Source organism: Pseudomyrmex gracilis, unplaced genomic scaffold, assembly GCF_002006095.1.
Source record: "Pseudomyrmex gracilis isolate BER0280 unplaced genomic scaffold, ASM200609v1 scaffold_101, whole genome shotgun sequence".
Lineage (NCBI taxonomy): Eukaryota > Metazoa > Arthropoda > Insecta > Hymenoptera > Formicidae > Pseudomyrmex > Pseudomyrmex gracilis.
This window is the reverse complement of record NW_018020685.1, coordinates 246,952-271,200: the sequence shown is the minus strand read 5'-3', so window position 1 is coordinate 271,200 and position 24,249 is coordinate 246,952. Positions and strand designations below refer to the sequence as shown.

Genomic DNA, 24,249 nt, shown 5'->3' with positions numbered 1-24,249 from the left:
GATTTACTGCGTTTGGTTCTTCGAATTTTTTGTGACTTGGTGTTACGACATTAATTGTAAATGTTATATCCCGCCAAATTTTTCAAAACCAAGTACTACTGTCGCTCACTTCTGTCAGAACAAAGTCCCCTCCGTTTTCCCCTTCGCTGTAACATTCCAACCAATCGCCGAGCGGGTCCGCCTTCGTACAGTGGATGTTGCCATGAAACGGAGTGGCGGACAACTCGTTGCCACGACAGTACAACATAAGGCGGCACGTGACGCGACGCAACGCGACGCGACGCGCCGCGCCTGTCGAACGAACGTCAGGTTTTTTGCGAAAGAAATCCCCTCTTTTTTTTCGCCAAGACAAATCAAAGAAGAAACGAAGGAATCACCAAACTCGCGGGTGTGCGTACGCGCGGAAAAATTATGAGTGTTCGCGAGCGTCGGATCTCTTGTACTTATGAGTGCCTGGTGGACGCGTTAAAAAATCGGAGTGCTACCTGGACGGACCTTTGTAGATTTAGCGGGATTGGAATCTGAGTCTTTGGACCCTTTCAGGTCATTTCGGTGAGTTCTTTCTCTCTCTCTCTCTTTCGTTAAATGTTTGTTTTTCTTGAGACATGCGTGTGTACATGCGAACACGACGAAGATATACAAATGATTTACTAGACAAATTATTTATTAGATAAAAAGAAAAAAATGAAAAAGAAATTTAACAAAATTAAATTTTGTGTACACACACATTCTGCGTTATATATATGTACTAAAGTTTCTTTTTATTTTCAAAAAGAAACTTTATGAGCGCGAGCTCACAATTTCTTTACGTATTAGACGTGTAATAACGGAAACTGAAAGTTTCTTGCGGGACATCAACTCATTGGAATTGAGCGCTCTGTGTTTGTCGTATAAACGTGACATCACGTGTTGAATAAAAACTTTCCGGTTGTTGTGGATGTGCCAAGGACAGACTCGTCTGACTCTGAAAGTTTATCGTTAGATAAACTTTCTCTACGTAGAAAGTTGATCTAAAAAAATCAAGAATACAAATATAAGCAGAGTATCTTTGTTGCTCCGCTTTTTCCAACTTCTCTCTCGTAATTTGTATATTTTATCGTCGGTTGTAAAGTTCTTAGATGACAAATCTACCATAGTATTCGCATTCCGATCGCGAGTAGTTGTATTTCGATGGACGCTGACATGCTGAACCGCACACAACATGAAATAGAATGCCGCCTTACGTCCTGTGCTCGGCAAATGGAATGTACATTGAAGCGTGGAAAATTTAAATGGGATTTCTTGTCTACGAAGAGTAACTCGCGACTATCGCCACTCCTTTGTTCGACGGTCAATCGATCTATTATATTTCGCGTTTCGCGATATTGTTTGATTAAATTTGTTAAAGCAAAAGATTCGGTAACTTTTTCTGAATAATATTGTGTAAAAAAGATGTGAAAACATGTGCTGAGGAAATTCTATGAAATAAATGAAAAATGAATGAGAACTTTGTGGCGGGAGAGTAACTACAGCGTGACGGCGTGATGATGGCAACGACCTGAACAGCTCCGTGCAATCCAGTCACGATTCTCGGTGGAGGTCGTGACCTTGCCGATATGCAAGATACGAGGGATATGAAGAATATGGACGATAATCCTGTATTCGTTCGGAGATCTCGATTATGATTTGTTATGATTCGTTAGACAATTTCTAACGAAACTTGATGAGTCGAATCAATGAAAATGAAAATAAAAAATTTGATTTGTCGTGAAATATTAGTAAAAAAAAAAAAAAAACATTGCGAACAAAGAAGCAAACGCACATCTTGTTTTAGTCCAACTTTTTTTTTGAACTAAAAAGAAATAAAAGAAATTGTAGCATATGTTCTTTACTTTCTCTTGTCACACATTGTGTGTGAATTCCAAGATTTAGAAATTCAAAGAAACTTTATCTCTTTGTTCTAAATTTACTTGAATAGAAAACTCCAGTATAATATATTTTTGTCTCACTATACAAACTGGATGCAGTCTCGGGCGCAATCCTGGATCGATTTGACGAACCGTCCTCGTCCATTGTTGCACCCTATGAGGTGTCCGTTGCGAAGCAGCTGCCCGTAGCCTACTAACATACAGCGTGTACGTCCCTAATAATACCGAACAATGTCTTCCGACAATGCGTCAGAAAGTGCCCGGTCGTTCCGCAATATAAATCTCCCTTTTCGCAGTTTTTCGTCGGGAGGGGGAATTGGTCTCGGGTTGAAAAAAAAAAAAAAAACTCAATATAGTTAGACACATTACGCAAGCGCGAAGTATATACCACATTGCAAAACAAACTAAAAAAGAAATCAGCGCTCTATCAGCAATTGCTTATGTTTCTGGTTCTAAGGCGGCCGTCATCCGACTCTGTATAAATACGCAAACGTCGTCTTGATCTCATCTTCAAGCTCGTCTTATTCTCTCCGGGAGTTTCATTCTCTCTGCCGTATAGTAACAGAACTCTCGCTAAAAACGAGTCACCCAACAATTTAACGTCATTTATTTCTATTGCCTTTATGCGGGCCATTGCGTCACGTCACGATTTCTACGCCCTTCGCGCGTCTCTCCTCGCTCTGCGATTCTTAGCATAACTCGCGTAGATCGAACGATGCAAAAGAGAAAGATTGTTTTTTCGTCGTACAAAATTTCCGCGAGGCATGTAAGTATGTAGGTACGTACGGACGCGCAACCGAGAAGAAACGCAAACAGAAGGGGATCAATAATGCAATAGGCGTACACGAGCGTTACGAATACCGGCTCGAAAAACCTGTTACATGTCGTTAAGCATGCTTGTTTCTCAAAAGGCTTGTAACGCCGGTAGATCGACCTTGGGAATAAAGACCTCCTGAACATATGATTTAATACATTATACGCGTTTACTATTTACGTTCCCGCACGACTTTCGCTTCGAGCAGCGCCTCAGGGACCGTGACGAGGCGGTATTTTCCTCGGTTGGTCTTATCTAATATTCTAATAACCGATCTAATACGCGTGTATCATTTGAATTTCCGAATGACGCGCTGTAATCAACAATTACAAAGCGCAGACTCCGGATTTCATCTCTGCCCACGTAATCTCGTGGGCAAACGAGTGGGTATTGAGTTTTTATTGGGTGTTAGAAAATGATAAAAAAAGGACCTCTCACTATCTTTACGCAACGCGTATTTTCCTATATTTAGAAGAGAAACAATAACTAAAAGCAACAGAGAAGAAAATCCAGAGATGATAAATAAATAAGCGAATTATATTTTTATTGCACTTTCTTTCTGAATATCTCGCACGTTTAAGTAAGTTGCACCACGACGGGATGATACAGACGACGGGATGCTGCTATTCCAAAGGAACTGCACGTATGAGAGACGTACGGTAAAAAATGAGGACGAAGAAACAGACGAAGAGGAAGATGCGGTTGCCAGGCAGATGTTGTCGCCAGACGAGCAAAGTTGATGATTCGTGAAACGTTTCGTATACGAACGATTATCACGCAATAGTTATGTGTTTCTTCGTTGGTTTTCTTTATTGAGCTGTATTTCCAAGTCGCCTATCAAATCTCTCTCTCTCTCTGTCTCGACTGGACCGACTTTTCCTCGCGCCAGTAATTGCTGTGTAACGGCAGACGTCAGATTTAACATCTACTTGGACTCAATTGCCTTAGATTCAGACAATTAGTCATCTATCTCTGGACTGACGTACCGGCCGGCACAGCTGACGAGCAAACTGTTTTTGTCACCGACTATTCAGTTCGATAATCTCTATTGGTTGATGATTGCTTAGAACGAAATCGATTACTGTTCTTTTGAAATCGAGACACGCGACAATCAATATCGTAACAGCGAAGCGCGACGAACATCGATGTAATATTTTCGTTCGTTATTCTCCGACAACAACATTTTCTGACATTTCCTCGTACTTGTCGCGAGCGACAATGTAGGTACGTATGTATGTACAATGAAATTGCTGACAATATTGGAATCTCATATACAATACTATGTGCATATGAGAACGCGCTGAGACGCGCTTGAAGCGCACGAAGCTTGCACGTATGCGAGTCGCTGCTGCAACGGATGTTCTATATGCGGCAGAACGGAACGGAGCGGACAGAACCGGACGCGCGGTGCTTACGAGTGTCGGTACCTGACACGAACGTGCTTCTTCCTGCTAAAACGGTTTCTGTAAATAAACCCGCATCCGTCGCGACGGGAGACTCAAAGAGAGAAAAGAGGACCGTCTACGCGCACCGTCCCTTTAATGCCGTTCTTTTAATCTAGGATTCGTAACAAACTCCCTCGTCAGCTGTTGAGATCTCGCGATCGAGATGATTATCTGCGAATAAAACCATTTTTTCTTTTTTTTTTTATAATACATTTTTCATGCTCGCACAAATCTCAAGTCAATCTCCCGTAAATTCGACGATTCTATTTATATCTCTTGATACAAGTATCAGAAGAAAAATATTTCAAGCTCTGATAGTGTTTGGTTCTCCGTATAAACATCTTGATAGATATTCGAGATAAGGTTCGTATCTTTGTAGGCGACGTGCGCATAGCGAGAAATTTATATTGTAAATCATTCCGCGTGTGGCGTAACTGACGTCATCGGTAAACGTTTATGCCAGTGCGTTTATATAGTGCGTGCGTTAACGATCACTAATAGAGAGCGAGCCGTTGACCCCCATTGAGAAAACCCCCGTCGAAAAAAGTATGTCGATGGTGGCGCGGTCGTCCCGATTAACGGAGTTACATCATCCCTCGGTCGAGTTGAAGCAAAATGCCGCGCTTCCTTTTCACAAAAAACTGACTAATCTAATCTACAATTAGATAGGCGTTGAGCTACAATTTGCACAAGACAGAGAGGCGTAACTATATATATGTTTTCATTAAAACCGTGCTATCATTTGTGTGCTATCGTCTCGCGTGCGAGCAAACATTTGCATTCGCCATTTGCCGCCCGCCTCGCGCTGTTTTCTCTCCTTCGCGTATCTTTTTTCTTTAACGCGCCTCCAAGTGCGCGAGATCTCCGCACACTTGGTGTAACGTGTTTGCGCTTGTGCGACGCACAAAAAAAATATTTTCGATTCAAATGAAAAAACCGCGGCGCGTATGGTAAAAAAAAAGAGATCGCTATCGAGAAACCGAGCGAGAGATCAGGTGTCCAAGGTCGTTCGCGCCAACTGTATTTGCACGATAATGTGTTGTCAGAAGCTGGCGATCATGTATGGCCAAAAACTCGCGAGGAATTTGCTCTCATTTATTTTCGATGTTTGGTTTTAATTTGTTTTTCGATAAGTTACACGCTCTTCGTTATTCGACACAATTGCGCAACGTCATTGTGATACATTCGTACGTTTCAACAATTATCTTCTTTTTTTATTGCAGCTGAATCATTCTATATAAACCATTTTTTTTCTTCAATATGAATATGTGAGCAAATATTCAAAATGTTACTTTTAATAGAGAAATAAAAAAAAAAGTGCAAGGTTAATTTTTGAACTTAGTACGCGCGTGCGATATTAAAAAAATTTTTCAATTTTTTAATGTAAAAACATGAGCTCAGCTGCATGTATAGGCAGATGTCCACTGTTCGATTACCGGTCACGCGAGAGCGCAAGGATACACCTGCACTTTCAGTACACGTATCGTGGCTGATTTAAATTTAAGTTCCGACGAAGAGCTTAAAAATGTTTTTTAATTTCTTTTTAATTTACAACCTAACCGATAACATCTTCCTTCCTTTCTTCTCCCAAAAAACCTGTGGCATTTCATCCCGCATTCTTTTCAAAAGTGTAACACATGTGATTACACATTGCGTACGTGATGACAGATCACATCGACTTAATATACTTCATTGCCCTGCGGCATTGAATGTGTGCGCGTGCTGTTTATTATCGAATATCTTATCAAACGCCCCGGCTTTGGTATTCCGAGCGCGAGAGAAAGAGAAAGAGAGAAAAAGAAAAAGAGAGAAATAGAGACAGCACGCGGTTGTATATCGATCCGAGTGCGATTTACCGAGAGCGTTCGTTCGTTCGTTCGCGCGATAAAATTGAACTGCGCAATAAACCGATGACCCAACAGATTTGCAACGTTGACCTGAGACTCGGGTTGGCGCGCCAACATTCGCGAGACGAAGTGACGATATAGCGATATTCAGAGCGAGAGCGCGAAATCCCTTCCCCGAGAGATAACGATAAGATTTCTGCTTCCTCATAAAGATCTCAGTCTCAACCGAAAGAAGAGAAATTCAACGAAAACCCAGGCGTCTTAATCGTCGAGTTTAAATTACCGGCCGATGAAATCTGAGGAGTGTAATTTAAGTAGATTGTGGGTGCACTGCACGATCGTGTGTGTAGCGCCATAAGTCGGCCGTTTAATTTGACCGCAGGGCTAGACCGCTAAAATCGCGCATGAGATTTCTTCGTACAGGATGGATTACAGATAATAAAGTGGAGTGATAGAGTATTAGAGGAGAAAGGTTTTGAGAGAGAGAGAGAGAAGAGAGAGAGAGAGAGAACTTCAACACTTATCTCTCTGGGTCTTATTTATTGTGCGATTTCACGGCAACATTATCTCATTGCTTATATGTGTTTTCTCATTTAGATTTCATTTAGATTTTTCTCTCGCGTGCATTTTCCACACGCGGTTTTTGCCGCATAAACCGCTAATGTGCAGAAATTGCAAGTGAAATACATCACTTCCTCGTGGCCAGACGCGTTTAGCAAAGTTCAACAGGACGACCTAGCGTAATGCGCTTAATTAAAGTTGTTTCAACTCGTTAAGATCATTCACATGAGATGAACAACCCTATAAACGGCACGCAAGCATGGCGTCAACCGCAAGCATCATCGAAGCTCCTCCACTTTCTTTCTCATCCGGGTACTTTTTATCTCTTACAAGTCTATTTTTAGATAAAAACGAGTTATGATTTAAATAAGTAATTTTTATCTACACACGTCATATGATTTGAAATGAGTTCTTGCAATTTATAGGTATTGTGATTTGCAAGTACAATCGGCGGCGTGTGTTGCAATAATTGAAACGGAAATAGTTGTTAACGAAACTTTATATTTCAGCGCGGAATTACCATATATATCCGCGCAAGACGCAATAGGTCGCAAAAAGGGTTAAGAACCCCTGGCGTAGAACTAAGTTCATGACAAAGAGAAGGGGGAGGGAGGGCGAAAAAAAAAGAATAGAAAAATCGTTGCTCGTCTCGCGGGAAGACCGGTTTTTCGTTCCCCGCTTTCTTTTTGAGCAATCCTCTCCATTCTTATCCGCCAACGTGAAACTTCGTAGAATTCATCTGGATCGATCTCTCTCTCGTGAAGCGATAGCCATAATCTTCAACGAGGTTGTTCGTCGTAGCTAATAATATGGCACGATAAACCTTCTTCCCCCTTGGTGGTATATGTATGTCCGACATCGACAGCGTAACTTTAATAATCATTGCCTTCCATTCCCTTTCTTCTCCTTCAGTGTATATATATAGAACGCAAATCCTTTTAGCTAAATTAACTGTTACAGTTTCTGTGCTGCATCGTTTTTTTATAATAAATTTTATAATAAATTTTTTTATGTAGATTTTTCCTTTTCTCACGAATTCATCTAATTGCTATTTTTGTTTTATCTGTACGACGCCGAGATTAAAAAATATTGTTTCGTGTCGTGTGAAAATCGTGTGATAAACTTTGTTCTGTGTGTTAAAAATTCAAGTAATTACTTAGCTGTAATAAATGGGCATTGAATGAAAATGACATTGGATTGGATTCGCGGGAATTGACGGATCGTCACGTTTCCCACAGTCCGTCCGGTTTCACCGGCTCACCTGCTAATTCACCGTGCGCGTTTATTACGAATGCTTTTTGTTTTGCAGGCATGGCGGGCATAGCGGCCGCCGGTCTCGAGGTGCACGAGGCGGGCCGAGCGTTGCGCGTGCAAACGGAAGCACCGCATCTCGTCTCCATGGGAAGCGGACGACTGTCGACGGCCGTGACTTTGCATCCTCTGCCCGAAGGTTAGATACAAAGACGTTCATCAAGAGAACTTTACATCTCACCCCTTTTCCTTTCTTTCGGCGACGAAAAAAAAAAAAACTTCTTTCTCGAGGAGGAGTTCGACGTTAAATATCCGCGACTTGCGCAACGCATCGCGCGTTTGCGCAATTGCGAAAATTTCGAAGGCGTGTTTGCAAAGCGTGGAAGATAATGAAGAGCTTAATGAAAACTAATCCGGCTTCATTCGCTCCATTCGCCCGTTTTCCTGTCATCTGTATAGAAACGATTGAAACTGAATCGGGACCACGGTAGCGACAGATAAGCTCATCGCCACGTAACTGTTGGTGATTCATTCGCTGTTTTAATCCAAGACTTGAATTGCGCCGCTCGAACTGATAAAAGCGTTCTCGAGAGCGCCATCGAGAGATTCACGACCGACGGAAACTATTATCCGTGTAACAATAAACGGAATGTATACGACTCGAGAGAAACAATACAATACTCTTAGTTCCGATATTACGGGAAATGCACCGAGAAGAAGTGACAATGAAATCCTTGTTTTATCGTTCAAACTCTTAAACGTATACGTTTACCACTGAAAGAGAAAAAAAAACGACACGACTCACAATACTTCACCGACGTAGTACATTCGCGATAGGAAACATCTCGAAACCGCGAGACTGCATACAAACCTTTCGGTTCTCCATTTTAGTTCTTTGTACACGCGCCGTGTGTGTGAACGAAGAAACTTGCACGCGCTCATACACGGTATATAAACGGTACGGTATATATAAATGGCGTAAAGGCTGTTCTCCCGAAGCGCGAGCAGGGCCGTTTTAAGAATCGCACAGGCCCTTCATTTCCGTTTCGTTTTGTAAGAGCGAGCAACGTGGCGGTCCTGAAATAATACAATATCGCGGTTCGTAAAACGTGCCGAAGCGACGAGCAGATTAAACAAACGCGGTTGTCGAACATTAAAGCGCAGCTTTGTTTTTGCGGAAAAACTCGAGAGAGAGAGAGAGAGAAAGAAAAAAAAAACGATTCCGGGATACAGTCGGTTCGAAGATCTGGCAGTTGACGGAAGAAGAGGGAGAAGTCCCTTAAATATAGTCGCGGTGCGTCATGCGCGAACGTAATAAAATTATTGCGTGAGTCAAACCTCACGCTCTGCTCCACTTCCAAATGACCCCCCGAGAGTGCGTTGTTTTTCCAGGAGAAAATTTTGTCGAAAAGTTGAGATAAAAAAAATCGACGTCGCGCGGAGACGATTAGCGAACAGAGAAGAGAAAACAATATAAGCGTGTATTTTAACGTGAAATAAACGTAACCGGATGTGTGTGTTGTACCTGCGTAACGCTCGCACGAAGTTAGAAGAACGCGTAGGATGGAACTGATCGACAGGAAGTTATCTTCCGTTCGCTGTGACAATCGAGTAACGCAATTTTGTCGCAAAACGAGTTTTCTCATAAATCTCTTACGTAACTTCGAAAGGGTTTGTGCTAGAAGAAAGTGACAGAAAGAACAATCGATACAATGCAATTAGAAGATAGTTTTTTCATTGATTGTGTGAGTGTAACACATGTGAAAACTCATACATACATACATATTTGAATTATCATTAGATGCGATCTCATCGGCGAAAAGTCTGTTTGTTCACACAACCTATTATTTTTGTCAATATTCTTATCGCTTTTCGTCGCGTGAGATTAGGCCGTAACGTTTTTTCATCTGCGCACTTGCAGATCTCCGCTTGTTTCACCTGACGAGAGTATGTATCTCGTCTCCTTGAAATTTATGTGGTTGTGTTATTCCGCTCGCGGAAATGACGAAGAGAACTTTCTCCGGCGTAAAACAATGCGCAGAATTCGATCTTCGAAGACCTCGATTTTGTAAGCTGTCCTCTCATCTCTCGCGCGTTACTCACGAACCGAAATATTAACGACAACAGATTATATTTGCAATTACACTTTTGCTCGCAATTCACCGAAAGTTTGAATTTAAATAGCCCGTTAATTTGGCACTTCGAGAATAGATGCACTCGCGATTTGAATGGCGCGTATAAATTTGTACACGGCACGTCCCTCCGCGAAACATCACGGCGAAACGCGTCTGATTCACCCGGCACGCATTTACATGATGGAAAGAAAAAATTGGTCCTAACCGTCGCTCGGAGCGCGCAACTAGATATTGTCGGACACTTATATAGATTTTCATACAACGACGCGAGCGTCGTGCGGCCAACTCATTTCCAAAAAGACCGAAAATGCAAGAGGGAGAGTGCACGACCGCGCTAAAACTAAATATAACTGCAGTCCTTCGTAGAATGCACCACGATTTACCCGCGTTGCGGAGAACGGAGTGAGCTTAGAAATTATATTACGGAAATTGTGTGTGAGCGAACTGTTTGCCAAACGAGAGAGAGAGAGAGAGTGTCGATTCCGCAATCCGGTAAGTTGCGTTCGTTTTGTGAAACAAAATTTGCGAAATACTATTTTTATAGAAAAGTTTTGCCATCAAGAGAATATTTTTACTTTCGGCGAATTTCAGCGACAAAAAACAATCGCGGAATAAAAACGTACGCTCTCTGATTTGTGCTCGAATTATTTGAAAAGAAAATTTTAGTTCGAACGTATTCTCTCTTTTCGGCTTGATTGCGCTCTTTCGCGCATTAAAATTTCATTGTGTGTATCTGGCGAAGAAACACATCTCGCGACCGCCAGGTCGTTGACATTCCCAGAAGGCTCAAATTAATATTGTAAACTCGCGGAGGCGCTCGCGGCCCTTCGGAATCGAAGCTCCTCTGTGAAACACGCTTGCGCGTTTCGATATAAACTCAAACAATTCGATTATGTCGATATTTATGTTCCGATACTCGTGGGAGCCGCTGCCAAAATAAACGTAACTCAGCACGTTACGTCGGAGAGAAGTGCATTACTAAGACCCCGGGAATTTCGATCGGAATGCATGAGCGCTCGTCTGTTTCTCATTCAACCGCAAAACACACGCGCGCGCGAAGCGCGCGTGTATTTAGTCACGCTCTCCTTCCTGATCCTCCTCCAATCATGGATTCCTGAATCTTTTTCATGTCTCGCGCATTTCGAGTGTGATTCAAAGCTACTTCTCGGAAAAACAAACGATTGGCAATAGCTATTAGTAAAACTTTGAAACACGCGAGATAGAGTTTCACCGTGTCCAACATTCTCTCGCTCGAACTCAATCGAAAAATAAATTTGTTTTCTTTTTTTTTTTCTTCCCGTCTCTTGCATATACAGGTAAGATCACGCTGGGATCGAACCGAGATGCGGATATTTTGGTTGCCGGCACCGGCGTCGAGCCCGTACACTGCGCGATCGAGAACAATAACGGCGTGGTTACGCTTCATCCCATAAATGGAAACACGTCTGTCGATGGTGTGCCGATAAATTCGCCAGTGAGACTCGCGCAAGGTAAGAGACCTTGGCCTAAATACAAACGGCCGTGACTGGTGCACAGACGTAAAAAAGACAACAAAGCAACACAAAGAAGGTCTTTCGTGGAAGCAAAAATGATAAAGTTGTTTTGATATTTAGTGGTGCAATGTATTATCGCGCGTCACAAGAACAAAAAACTGCGACCATGTTCTTTTTGTCAAAATCTATTTGTTTTTAAATTGTATTAAAAGACAGTATGTCTGTCTATTATCTAATAAGAGTTACACAAATGTATAGATATTGGTTTATCTTAATTGTTGATAAAAAGATAATACGATGAATTTCAGGTTGCATGTTATCGATAGGTCGATCGACCTACATGCGCTTCAATCACCCAGCCGAGGCAAAGCATCTACGATCCGTCCTTCCCCACTCACGAATCTCAATGGCGCCGATAAGCTTCGCCTTACCCGAAGGCCAGCCGCAAGAGATCCACCACTTGGAGCGAAAGCCGCCAGTCGCGCCGCGAAAATCTCCCAGAAACTCATACTCCGACGACGAGATCGGGTTTTTGGGCAAACTGACCAAATTCGAAATGCTGTCAAAGCAAAACAGAACTAACTGCGTCTCGCCGAAGGTCTTTCCCGCCGGCGCTCTCACAACAAACGTTCCGGCCGACCAGATCCTCGGTCACTCGAGATCGCCGAGTCTGGTGTCCTTGACGAAGTCTCCGGTGAACGGTTGTAACGCTAGTAATAACAACAGTCTTGATTCGCCGTCGCAAAACCCGATGGTTTATCACGACGAGCCTCGTCAGAGATCGGACTCGCGACTCGGAACGCCAAATCGATCGAATGCGGCCAACTTGCAGTGTCAGAATCACAATCAGATTAGAATGTACACGGCGGAAACGTATCTGAAGACGTGCAAGCCGTATCATCGCGAGAGCAACAATAAGAACGCGCGACCGCCGTCGTACGGAACAACGGGAACGAAAATCGTCAGCGCTCGAAGCGGTGATCTGATGTCTCGAAGTATGACTTGTCAGAGTTCGAACGATCTCGATCACCTCGCCGATCGGGACTACGACATGAGCCAAAGTCTTATCGTTACGAAAACCACCACCACGGAGTATCTGCAACTGGAGAAATACGGATCGAATCCGAGTATCTGCAACGCGAGTATCGACGGGAACGCCAATCCCGGAATTCTGAGACCATCCGCCGCTCATGGTTTCGGCTCGAATCCGAATATCAAGCGAATACAACCGCCGAGTCCGGCGTTCAATCGAAATCCGAGATACAACGAGCAAAAGAGAGCTTACGCGAGGGTCAAAAGTCCTACTCCGAGTGTCGGTAGCAATTGCTCCCTCGAAGAATTGCGAGAAAGGCAAGCCGACGCGGAGAACAAACGCAGAGAGGCGGAGACAAAGCGGAAACAAGTGCAGGAAGAGAGGTTGAAGGAGCAAGAGGTCGAAAGGCAAAATGAGAAAATGAGACTCGAGGAGATCCTGGCAATGTGCGCCGAGTACGAAAGACAGAGCACAGTCGAAAAACCGAGGCAGCCCAATCGGTAACTACTATGTTTTATATTTTTCTTTTTTTTTTTTGGTTTTTTGATCAATTATTTATGATTGTAAATTAAAATCTTAAAAAAAATCAAAATAATAATATACTGTATTATTTCTATAAAATATAAATAAGAAAAAATTCCACATTGATCCTCACTACAAAGACAGAATTAATTAACAAATTTATTACGTAATATTAAATGTGTCTCTGGGAATTATTTTGAACTTACTTATTACACTTCTATCTCGCGAAGAAAATACACCAGTATTTAATTTCATTAAAAAAGTACACATATGTTTGCAGAATTATAACAAACGGATCTCTCCCGCGTGACAAAAGACTTGGTTACACTTCTCCTTTCGACAGCCCGAAGAGCCCGTCGAAGAACCAGCCTCATTTCTCCTTCGATACCGGCAAGCAAACCACGTGGGGCACGTCGTCCTACGAGAATGTGTCCGTGCAAAATTCGAAAATGCTTCTTACAAACGGCAATTCGTCCGTCAGTCGCAGAGATCAATCGGCTCAGGTGGAAAATCACTTGTGCGACGTCTCCGTTGGACCGTCGCACGCGAGCACACCGAACAACGATCACACGACGAAGTATTCCGCCACCGTTTACACCCCGAACGGCAACCACAGATTCTCAGGTCCCCAGATCTGCGACGGTAACTACGAGAACGTTAATGTCGATAACAACAGCAACAAAAGAAACGGAAGTTACACCGAAGGAACAAATTTCATAAAGGCTGCTAACAATACCAAAGGCTCGCCGTACGGAACGATTCGACTGAACGGAACAAAGATCGAACTGCAACAAGCGACGCCGAATGGGAACGCGAGTATTTACGAGAACATCGTGCTGTCCCCAACGCGAAATAACAATCAGAATCATTCCATGCCAAAGAAACACAGCCAACTGTCGAACTCGTGCGAAATGATAGAAAACAAACTGGCTATATCGAACGACGATCTTCTCGAGGCGATCGAGCAGTTGTCTATGTTATCGAAATCCAAAGAAGTTTGCGTGACCCCTAAGCGTAATAACTCCGAGAAGGACAACGCGAAGTCCAACGAGGTGAAAGCGGACAAAGAGAGAAAACAAGTCGAGGAGGAAGACAGAAAAAAGTACATAGAATTTCTGCAGAACGAGAAACTGCACATCCTTGGAAATATGGACGTCTTGAAGAGGAGCGTATCGGAAATCGAAATTCAGGAGGAGGAAATTCACAGAGAGGTGAGTTCATTAATTCATTATTTACGTTGCTCCGATACGTAATTGTGTTGTTACTTCATTTTATATTGTATATCTCAAACACGTCGTATATATTTAAACAAGTTGTATTTGTTTTTTTGTCTCTTTCTGGACACGGAATACTAAGACCGATTGTAAGTATCTCGTTAAACATTAAGATATATTTTTTATCTTTTTTTTATATTTAATTACAAAATTATTGCTAAAACACAGTAGGATACAAATTAGGATCTAAATTATTTACGTTTAAGTTTTTCCGGAGCTTGTAGTTATATTTTCATAGACGAGAGAAAAATTTCGAATCTTTCATCAGGTTTGCTTGCGGTTTTTATAGTTATTGTTTTTTTTTTTTTTTCGTTTAATGTTCATTGCCCACAAAAAAAGATACGTTTGAAAAATTGATTTACTTACTTGTACGCTTATTGTTTGACAGCTCGAATTGGAGAAGGCGCTTTTATCCGCGGAGTACGAATCGGAATCCTTGAAGCTCACGCAGGATGAGGGAGAGAAGATAAAGGTGCAAATGCGAATAAATGAATTGGAAAGAGAGATGGCGGATGACAACGCGATTCATTCGAATTTGCAAACCGAGGCGAAGCAACGGATACAAAAAGCACAGCAAGCTTGTGTTCGACTGGATGAACAATTAGGCAATTGCACGGACGAGAACACGCAGCAGGATCTAGCCGACAAATTGGCAGCGCAGCAAGATGTGCTCGAGAGCGAAAGGAAAGCTTTCGAAGACTTGGAGTTTCATCATCTCGAAGAAGAAGCGAGCAAATTGGCTACGAGAGAAGAGCTGCAGAGGTACGTTTATCGAAAAATGCAATTGTTTTTTTTTTTGGTTTCTTCTAGACTTGTGTCGAGACACGTGTACATCTCCGACGAACGTTTTTTTAGATATTTGAGCGAACTCACGAGCAAGATCGAAGGCAGAAGGTTGCAACTGAATCACTTGGAATCACAACGATCCGAGGTGAAGAACATGGCGACCAAAGAGGCTAGAAGTCTTGAGAGACAGAAATTGGGTCATTTGAAGCGATTGGAAGAGGTCGGTATATAAAATAATTCAACTATACGAAACATTAATCTGCTAAATCTTATTTAAAGAAATGAGTAATAAACCGAGTCATAAATACGCCGCTCTTATCTCATATGTATAAAATTTTTATTCCAAGAACCTCGACTATCTCATACGTTGTATACTGCGTTTTAGTCGGTTAATGTTTGTTTTCAAGTTTTTTATCAGTTACGTAAGCGATCGAACTTCCATTTATGCGACAGGCACGAAATCGAGTACGAGAGATAAACGAGGAACTTAGTAATCTGGCGCATAACTCAACCGAATGTTCCGAAGAGAAACGATCTCCGAGCAGAGAAGACTTCGACAGGATCTCCAGAGTAACGAACGATTCTCCGATAGTAAACAATCAGGGCAGTTTGGGAAGAAAGACGATCGAATCCCTCAAAGAAATCGAGAGAAATCGACAGCTTCATTTAGCTAAGCAAGGTGCGAAATTATGTCGACTCGTAAGTCTTACTGAAGAGAGTTAAAAAAAAAATGACCAGATTAAAATATTAATCTTTTTTCTTTATAGGAAGTCAAGTAATTTCAGAAGAAAGACGCAGAGTTGAAGAATTGAAAAGGAGAGTACAAGACGAGGTTCGCTCGCAGTGGGAGGAACGAAAATTGAACTGCACGTCTTTCAACAGCGTCGAATCTGGCGAGGAATCGTCAAGTTACTCGACTGGACCGACGGAAAGGTGAGTCGTGAAAAGTGAATAATGTTTTTTATTTGGCAATTTTTTCGCGATTACAGCGCATTGTTGTTGTAATGAGTATTTTAATTTTATTATTTTTCACATTATTAGGAAGAAATTATAGCAAATTTGATTCGACGAATCTTCATTTACACAATCTCTTTCTCGGAAACAATATTCTGAAATATATATTCTAAATATATATATATACCGCATACTTTTGCACGTGAACGTTATCCCGTTGTAAATGAACATTTGCTATGTCAATTAAAAATTGCGCACAAATGTATTCTTTGTGCGCGATTTGCACAAAGAAGTATGCGAAATGCAAACACATCATCGCGCAAGTTAATCACAACGTTCTTTTCACTGTGTTGATCGATGCTCATTACGAAACCTGTCTCATCGACACACCTTGTGTACACCAGCGTGTCACAGTTAAGCACAGGCTTGATAAAATTCAAGCTTGTCAATCAGTGGCGTAAATAGATAAACAAGCACCCAGGTATTCGACCAATACAAGGTATTCGACAATGGAACGCATCTCTTCGCTTTTTTTTGTCTTTTCATTTTTCCGAGAAACGGAAAAATTGTTCTCGTCATATCTCAAAAAAAAAAAAAAAAAACAATTGAGTAAATTTTACGAGAAAAACATTGACTCGAAGAAATTATTTTGTTGAAATTCAGAAGAATTAGCGTTACTGCACTAGTTACACTATTAATATATTATTGTCATTATCCAAGATACCACTAAGAGCAATTGCTGATCTCTCGCGTGCGAGAGGGTCGCGTGTATCGTGTCGGTTTGATCGACACTCGACTCGAGTCTTCGCTCCGGTATAAGGTAGGCGGGGCGTTATCGCGCGATACGATATCTACGTGTAGCAGTATGTCTTTCCGTGACTCTACTGGCTTTAACGTGTCGCGCACTGAAAGTGGAAAATCGACGAAAAATGCGGAAATATTTGGAAACGTTGTAACGCGACGTAAAATTGCGATCGAGGAAATAACCACTTGCCACAACATAAAGAATTTTAACATGTGATGTGATATTATCGATCAATTTTTCGAAAATGGATCCCAGAGAAATAGGCGAGAAGATGCTGAATGAAGCCAGATCTACGGGATGCAATCTGATCACTTTGTTAACTAGCAATCGGTATTACCTCAACACTAAAGACTGGGTTTGCAACAATTGTTACCGTTCTCTAGAAACTCGCACGCGAGGTGTCTGTCAACATTGTGTGTGAGTTATTGATTTCTGTAAAAAAAAAAAAACGTCTGTGTTCTTTTCTATCACGAGCGTCAAATAATTTACGAGATAACCCAAAAACATTGATCTTTTCAGATCAATTAATATTTGTCAGACATATTAATAAACAAAAAATTTTCAATTACATTTCTTAATTTAAAAATCACATTTTGCGATGTCAATTATCTTTGCGATTAAAACACAGAACATTAATTAAATCACGAATTACTTTAAAACATAATAATAACAATATTGTATTGTACTTTATGAAAAATAATAATAATAATAATAAAATAATAATAAAATAATAATAATAAGATAAAACACAAAATGCGATGTTACTTGTTAGAACAATAATAATATACGTACGAATGTGCGTTTCTCGTTAGAATCAAGATGAAATAAGTCCGACATAGCACGACATGTTGCAAAAAGTAGAGCAACGTTCACCTTCCGACCCTCTCATAATGCGTCGTAATATATCTAACACGCGTGATACAAGTACGTAGAACAGCTGCATCCGAAGACGACAAAAAAAAAAGAGAAAAGGAAACAGAGATAACTAGTCTGTAATCTATGTAGCTATGTTTTCATTTTCATATTATTTTTATAATTTGTCAACATCGTTTTTGATTGTCAGTATAAAATATTTTTAATAAACATTGCTGGAAATTTCAATAAAAAATATTAATAAATTTATTTTTAAAAATAAATAGTACGTTATTATATTATAATTTAAAAATATTTTATTTGCACTAAAGTTTTGTATATAATCTAATTATTTTACTTGCTAGATCACAATATCGTTACGTTTAATAAAAAGTAACGATAGTGTTTTTTTTTTTTTTTTTTTTAATAGCATTGAATGTTCTATAGCAAAGTTAGATCTCGTTTAAAATTAGTTTACGATACGTAGTACGCACGTGATGTCGACGATCTAGTGAGAGTAGTTGTTCTGACTTAGCCAAAGACTAGAATTAGATCTTCTCTCTGAATGAAAAGCATACAAATGTGTGCGACATGTAATGCTTTTAGTTGGTAAAACCGTCACTGAGAAGGCGGAAAGGAAAATATTTATGTAAAAAGATGAACAATATTAGAATCAGAAGCGGGTTATATCGAGAAAATACGAAAATGTTTTTAATTAGCCAAGGCCGAGGTTGGCGTAGCAACGAGATCGGAATGTTCTGGTATCGTTCGCGCTGCATTTAACATTGTAGAAGAATTAAATGCTATGCCGGTGGTATCGTCGAACCGGTCTACCGAGTCACTTTGTACTTGTTAGGTTTTAATAATACCTGCGCCTTTCGCTGTAGTCGACTATAGGTATCTCTCGTTCTCTCTTCAGTCTCGCGATGGTCAGAAGCTAGGCTCGTGCTTCTCAGAGTGCACCTGCGTTCTTTCCACGAGGATGTCGAAAACGCCGAACGAACTTCGCGAATTTTATACTTCAGTTAATAATAGAGCGCATTAAATGTGTCAGTGAGAAGTTTTATATCCGATAACGTAACTAAAACATAAACATAATGTGTGTATATGTGCGTATATACGCGTATATATACGTACACATATAGGTACAAAGATCTACAATATAATACATGTCAAAAAAAAAAACATAACAATTGAATTTTATCTTTAATTTCTTATATATTCACAACTAAAAAGAGTTTTTAATTATTTTACGTATACATATATGTATAATGTATAAATATGTACATGGTAAGTAATGTTATTAATAGTGGAAGTAATTATTTTTTATTTTATTTTAGTGGTAGCAGAAGCAGCGACGGTGCGGACAGTGGAAATAGTGAAAAATTATCTCCCAATAAGCTTTCGGATCTTACATCACCCAGTCCAGGACCGTCGAATAATTCTTACAGTTTGCTTCAAAATGAAAACGTGAGTACGACACAGTGCATAATATAATAAATTTCAACAAATTTATCTTTATATCTCTTAATTTTTTATAAGAAAGAAATCTCTCTTATAATCTCTTTTATAAGAGAAAAAGATTGTGCAAATATTTATATAATGCAAAAAGAAGCACTTTATTCACTAAAGTAATATTTTTAAATGTATAATATGTGTACATATTATATATACGTTAATATATGTACATATAAAACTTTAATCTTTCTCCGAAGAGAAACACATATTGAATGTCAAATAATAATCCAGTCAAATATTATTAAACACGATCACATGTGTTTGTACAAACATACAATACAAAACATCACGCGAGAATCTATCTATCTTCCAGTCTATTTCTGCTCATACGGATTTTATCGCACACCTGTTCAAAGAAGCGTCTCTCGACAGTCTTGCTTCTAAAATTTTTCAGTGTCCACGTAAGCGAGATTTCTCTCTCGCGCCAAGCACATTTGTGTCGCGAATTTATAGACTGTGAACATCGTGCGAAACGGCATTATTGACCTTCACACGTAAGAAAAACACTTTTTCAGACCATAATTTTTTATCGAATTTGATTTTTATTTTTATTTTTTTTTATGCAAATCTTTTTGCGAGAATCTTCGACATTGCATTTAAATCAAGTAAATCCGACTTAAATAAATAATAATCTCTCATTCTGTACGTGACGTGCACACGCAATATTGGATTATATATTTTGTCCTTAGAAAACAGGTATCGTTCACATTTGTTCAGTTTCCATTCTATTTATTCTGTCTTGTGATTTCTCCCAAAAATTTTACTCACATGCGTCAGCCAAATACAAAGAATAGCCGCTTTACGTCTTCGGACAATTCTGTGGGCGAGTGTACATTTATACAGAATAGTTCACAACAAATGTGATTTTTTTAAATGCTCAAAATGTACGTAGAAAATTGTTTCAGTCAGTTTCAACAACTCAAAGAAGCCAGTTTCTATCTTTATGAAAGAAATATTTACCCGCATGTCAATTGCGCTAAATGCAGCGTACACGTGATGAGATAAGCGCTTGTTTTTCCCATGAAAATGTTTTGATGGTCGAAAGGAGAGAGATGATCTCTTAGAATGTAGTTTCTTGAAAACGTATATTGAAAACAAGACATTCGTTGCCGGCGGAAGTCCGCGTGTCGTTTCGGCAGTGTCGAAAACTTGCGCTTTTCAACACACTGACATTTCGCAACTATATTTGCATTCTGGAGCAAGTGTTTTCGTCATAGCACACACGTGTGCTTCCCCGGTGTAATACGCATCTAGCATCCCTCCAGTGTGCCAAAACATTGGACATCGTTCGAGAGACAGTAGACTTCTGCTTCGATAAATAAGCTCTTGTAAGATCTTGATTAGGCTTACAGCGATAATTTATAATGGCAGAATTGGGATTCGCGAGTCTCTTTTGCAATTTGACCTCTTTCTTGTTGATATTTATAGACGCTAACAACTAAACTTCTCTAATCGAACACAAAACCATGTGTAAATCCTTTACTACGTACTGTCGGGAATAGAAATTTTCACGTGTAAGCATTAAATGTTTAACACACCCTATTTTCATCGTTCAAAGAAGTGTTTACCTCTCGTATTTCTCCTTTGCATTCCTACTACTTAACAACCAAGTTAAGTCTGAAGTGAAATGTCGGCAGTAAATTGCTATTTGTAATGTGAGTCATATCGCGTTTGCCGAGCTGACGGAATTTCTCATCTCGTCTCGTTGGGTCACTTGACTACTACCAATCCAGCAATCGTTTGAACGAAATTTTTCACACACGGTGTTTTTAATACGATATTCTATATCGATCTATTAAAATCCATTATCCACAACATAATAATCTCCGCAACGCCGCAATTAGATTAATATGAATTTGATTAGTATTGTTATTGTTGATATATATATTATGTGCCACATGGAGAACAATGTCGCATTTCATCTCACGTAGCGCGACTTGTGTCGCGCACTCGACACATGTCATCACGTTCTATGAATGAATGACCAAACGGAACCGAGCGAATTTGGTGCACGAAAAGCTCACGCGGTTGAGCGAGTGGGAGTCACATTTTATGTGGGAATCATACCGCTGGACCTTCGAGGCACCAGCATCAGTTCACTCCCGTCAATTGTTCAGATCTGTACAAACGAAACGACGTTCCGGCGTGTGTTGCGCGGCAGTTGCTATTTTATATTTTTCGTAAAATATACATTAAAGTTGCGCGAATTGTACTAAGAGATGTCGCTCATGTGGATAAACTATATAAGAAGCAGAACAAAGAAGCGAAACGTCAGACGAAAACGTGAAACTTCCAAACATATATGCAAAAATGAAATTGTAATTAATCCATCAGTCGTTTGTTACAAATGCGAATTTTTTCAAACACATATTTCAAACACTTTTGAGTAAAATATAATTTTTTAATTTCCTATTTATTTGTTTACGCAAAGATTGAACGTATGAAAAATTTAAGTTTGTCTAATAAGACTTCGCGGATATTTGTTTCAGATGAGAGACGACAGAAGAACATCGATGGAAGGTGAGAGATTTAGCGATAATAGCGTCGGCGGTGGCGGTGGCGGCGTTATTGATGGGAGCGGAAGTCGTCCTCTTTCTCAAACATCCAGCGAGATGGATACGCTTGGATCACTACAACCTGTCAAACATCGCGAAAAGGCAAAACTTCAGGTAATTTTCTGAAATTCCGATTGTCAAGTTACTCGCTGTAGAAAATTCTAAGCTAAAACAAATCCAATTTCCCAACTTTTATCCCGTGAATGAATCAACGTAAGTAATTTTACAGAGGCCACTCACGAGATATCTTCCCATCAAATCGGAGTCTCTTGATCTCAGGCATCACATAGAAACTGCCGGACATCAGCTACCTCTGATTTATGATGTTACGGTGGATACGACGAGTTGCAGTGGCTATTTGTCAAAGATGAGCAAGAAGTTTCATCATTGGAACAAGCGATGGTTCGTCTTCGATCGCAAACGGAAAACGTTGTCTTACTATAGCGACAACACGTCCCGTAAAGCACGTGGCGTAATTTACTTCCAAGTAAGGAAGTTTTTTCTAAGATTTAAGTTTCGAAATTTAACAGTGAAACTAACTGCGCGATATATGTGTTGCAGTCGATCGAAGAAGTCTACGTGGACCATATGAACACCGTCCGATCACCACAACCTTCTCTCACCTTCATCGTCAAGACTTCCTCCAGACTTTATCACCTCATGGCGCCCAGTCCTGAAGCTATGCGTGTTTGGGTCGACGTTGTATTTACCGGAGCAGAGGGATATCACGAATTCGATCACGGCGTTTGATAAAAGACCTGTTTATGATGTAAAATGAATTCGTAAGTTCGAGTCGAATTGTCCGACACGACGAGAAACAAGCACGCACATTTCTGTGCGAGATTTGAAAATTAATCATTTTAATAAGAGATTGTTACAAAAAAAAAAAGAACTACGTGTACGCGAGAATAATAAATGTTTTCAGTTAAAAGCAGTTGATATGTAATGAGCTTTTCTTGGCAATGTTCTTTATCTTGAGAAAAACTTTCTCGCGTAAGATCAAATTACAAAAACGATAATTTTTCTAAAAAAGAAACAAAACAGCTAATTGGAGAGAATGAAACTTTCTAAGCTATACCAGAAAAATAAGGAGATACTTTAAAGTGTTTTGAATATTATGAATTGAACGTTTAAAAAAATCTTTGAGCCTCGCGTGTAGGTTCGTTTATAAAGTGATGAGTACTTTTTGTCTTTTGGCTTTTTGATCGATATCTTAGTCCAGAATAATTTTTTCGAGAATGTCATACGCTTATCCGTCAAGTAACAAAGTACTAAGAAACGACTGAATTAGAAGGTATTGACAATAATTAATTCTATTAATCTTACTCTAAGTATTCATAAGATCCAAAAAAATTAAACTTTTTGCAACAGAATAACGATTTTTATTCCAATTGAATTTTATAGAAAAGTCGTAGATCTTTTAATAGACTATACATTCAAATTGTTTAAAAAATTAGTTTGTTTCAGTATTTGAAGTGTATAGATTACAATATAACGTTTGCTACGCATTTGACAAATAATATAATGTTTCTCAAAACATTATCGAACTATTTGATTTTATCTTGTCCTTAATTCTTAAGGAAAAAGACAAATTTCATAAATTGTTTATAAGAACACATAATATATGTAATTATAGAGAATATATATGTATAATAATATATATTTTTGATAGAATAGATAAAAAAGTTACTAAAACAAAGTTTCAAAATTTTAAATTTTAATGTTTTAAATTATATTTATATTCGTATTGTTGGACATAGAAATTTTAACTCTTCAAAAAATGCAGACTCCGATTGTCACTTCAAGCACTGAACTAATTTAAAGAGTGGGCATTAATAATACGTCACACGTCAAGTATTATTGATTAAAATATCTATTCAGATAATTCTAGATGAACATCTTATTCAATCTAAGTAGATAAGTATTATTATATACATGCACAGTTTGTTAAATTTATAAATACTTCTCTTCTCTGATCTAGTCTTCCAGCGTATAAAAATACACATACAAGATTTGTGGCAAGTTACATGTGTAATTAAGCAGATTATCACAAAAGAAAGAGAATACTTAATTTGCAAATATCTGCATGCATACGAGAAAACATAAATGCATAGTGGAGAGAAAAAGATAAAGTTTGTAAATATATGTAATATTTAATTTGTGTTGCTATATGAAGTGTATGAAATCCGTATTTTAATATTATATGCCATATATATGCCAGAAAAATGAAGTAAAAACTATAAGATAATTTTACATAGATTCGTTTTACATATTCATCTAAAACTTATTTTACAAAGTAAGTTTTTAAATAGATATGATATTCAATGTATTCAATATATTTTTTAATAATATCGTACAACGTACGTATTTAAAAAGAAAAAAAAAAAAAAAAAAAAAAAAACATGCATCTCTTCTCATCTCACACTAGACATAAAACAATATCCATGTTGTTGTCAGAAAAAAATTGTCATGTTAAATAAATGACAATTATGACTTG

At 39.3% G+C, this 24,249-nt stretch overlaps 2 protein-coding genes across 4 annotated transcripts in view; one reads left to right on the top strand and one right to left on the bottom strand.

Moving 5' to 3' along the window:
- LOC109855877 overlaps positions 1-24,249 on the bottom strand; it is an 83,561-nt gene that overhangs the window by 48,685 nt on the left and 10,627 nt on the right. The window lies entirely within an intron of this gene.
- LOC109855874 (pleckstrin homology-like domain family B member 1) lies at positions 270-23,406 on the top strand. 2 transcript variants are annotated; one of them, XM_020430559.1, is made up of 13 exons: positions 270-552; positions 7,884-8,024; positions 11,277-11,450; positions 11,762-12,986; positions 13,289-14,219; positions 14,671-15,044; positions 15,138-15,288; positions 15,522-15,747; positions 15,836-16,001; positions 19,020-19,149; positions 21,687-21,866; positions 21,982-22,239; positions 22,314-23,406. In XM_020430559.1, the coding sequence occupies exons 2-13, from the start codon at positions 7,886-7,888 to the stop codon at positions 22,500-22,502; spliced, it is 4,143 nt and encodes a 1,380-aa protein (XP_020286148.1). In that variant the 5' UTR covers positions 270-552; positions 7,884-7,885; the 3' UTR covers positions 22,503-23,406. The 2 variants fall into 2 exon arrangements, with proteins under 2 accessions (XP_020286148.1, XP_020286149.1); XM_020430560.1 differs by lacking the exon at positions 11,277-11,450.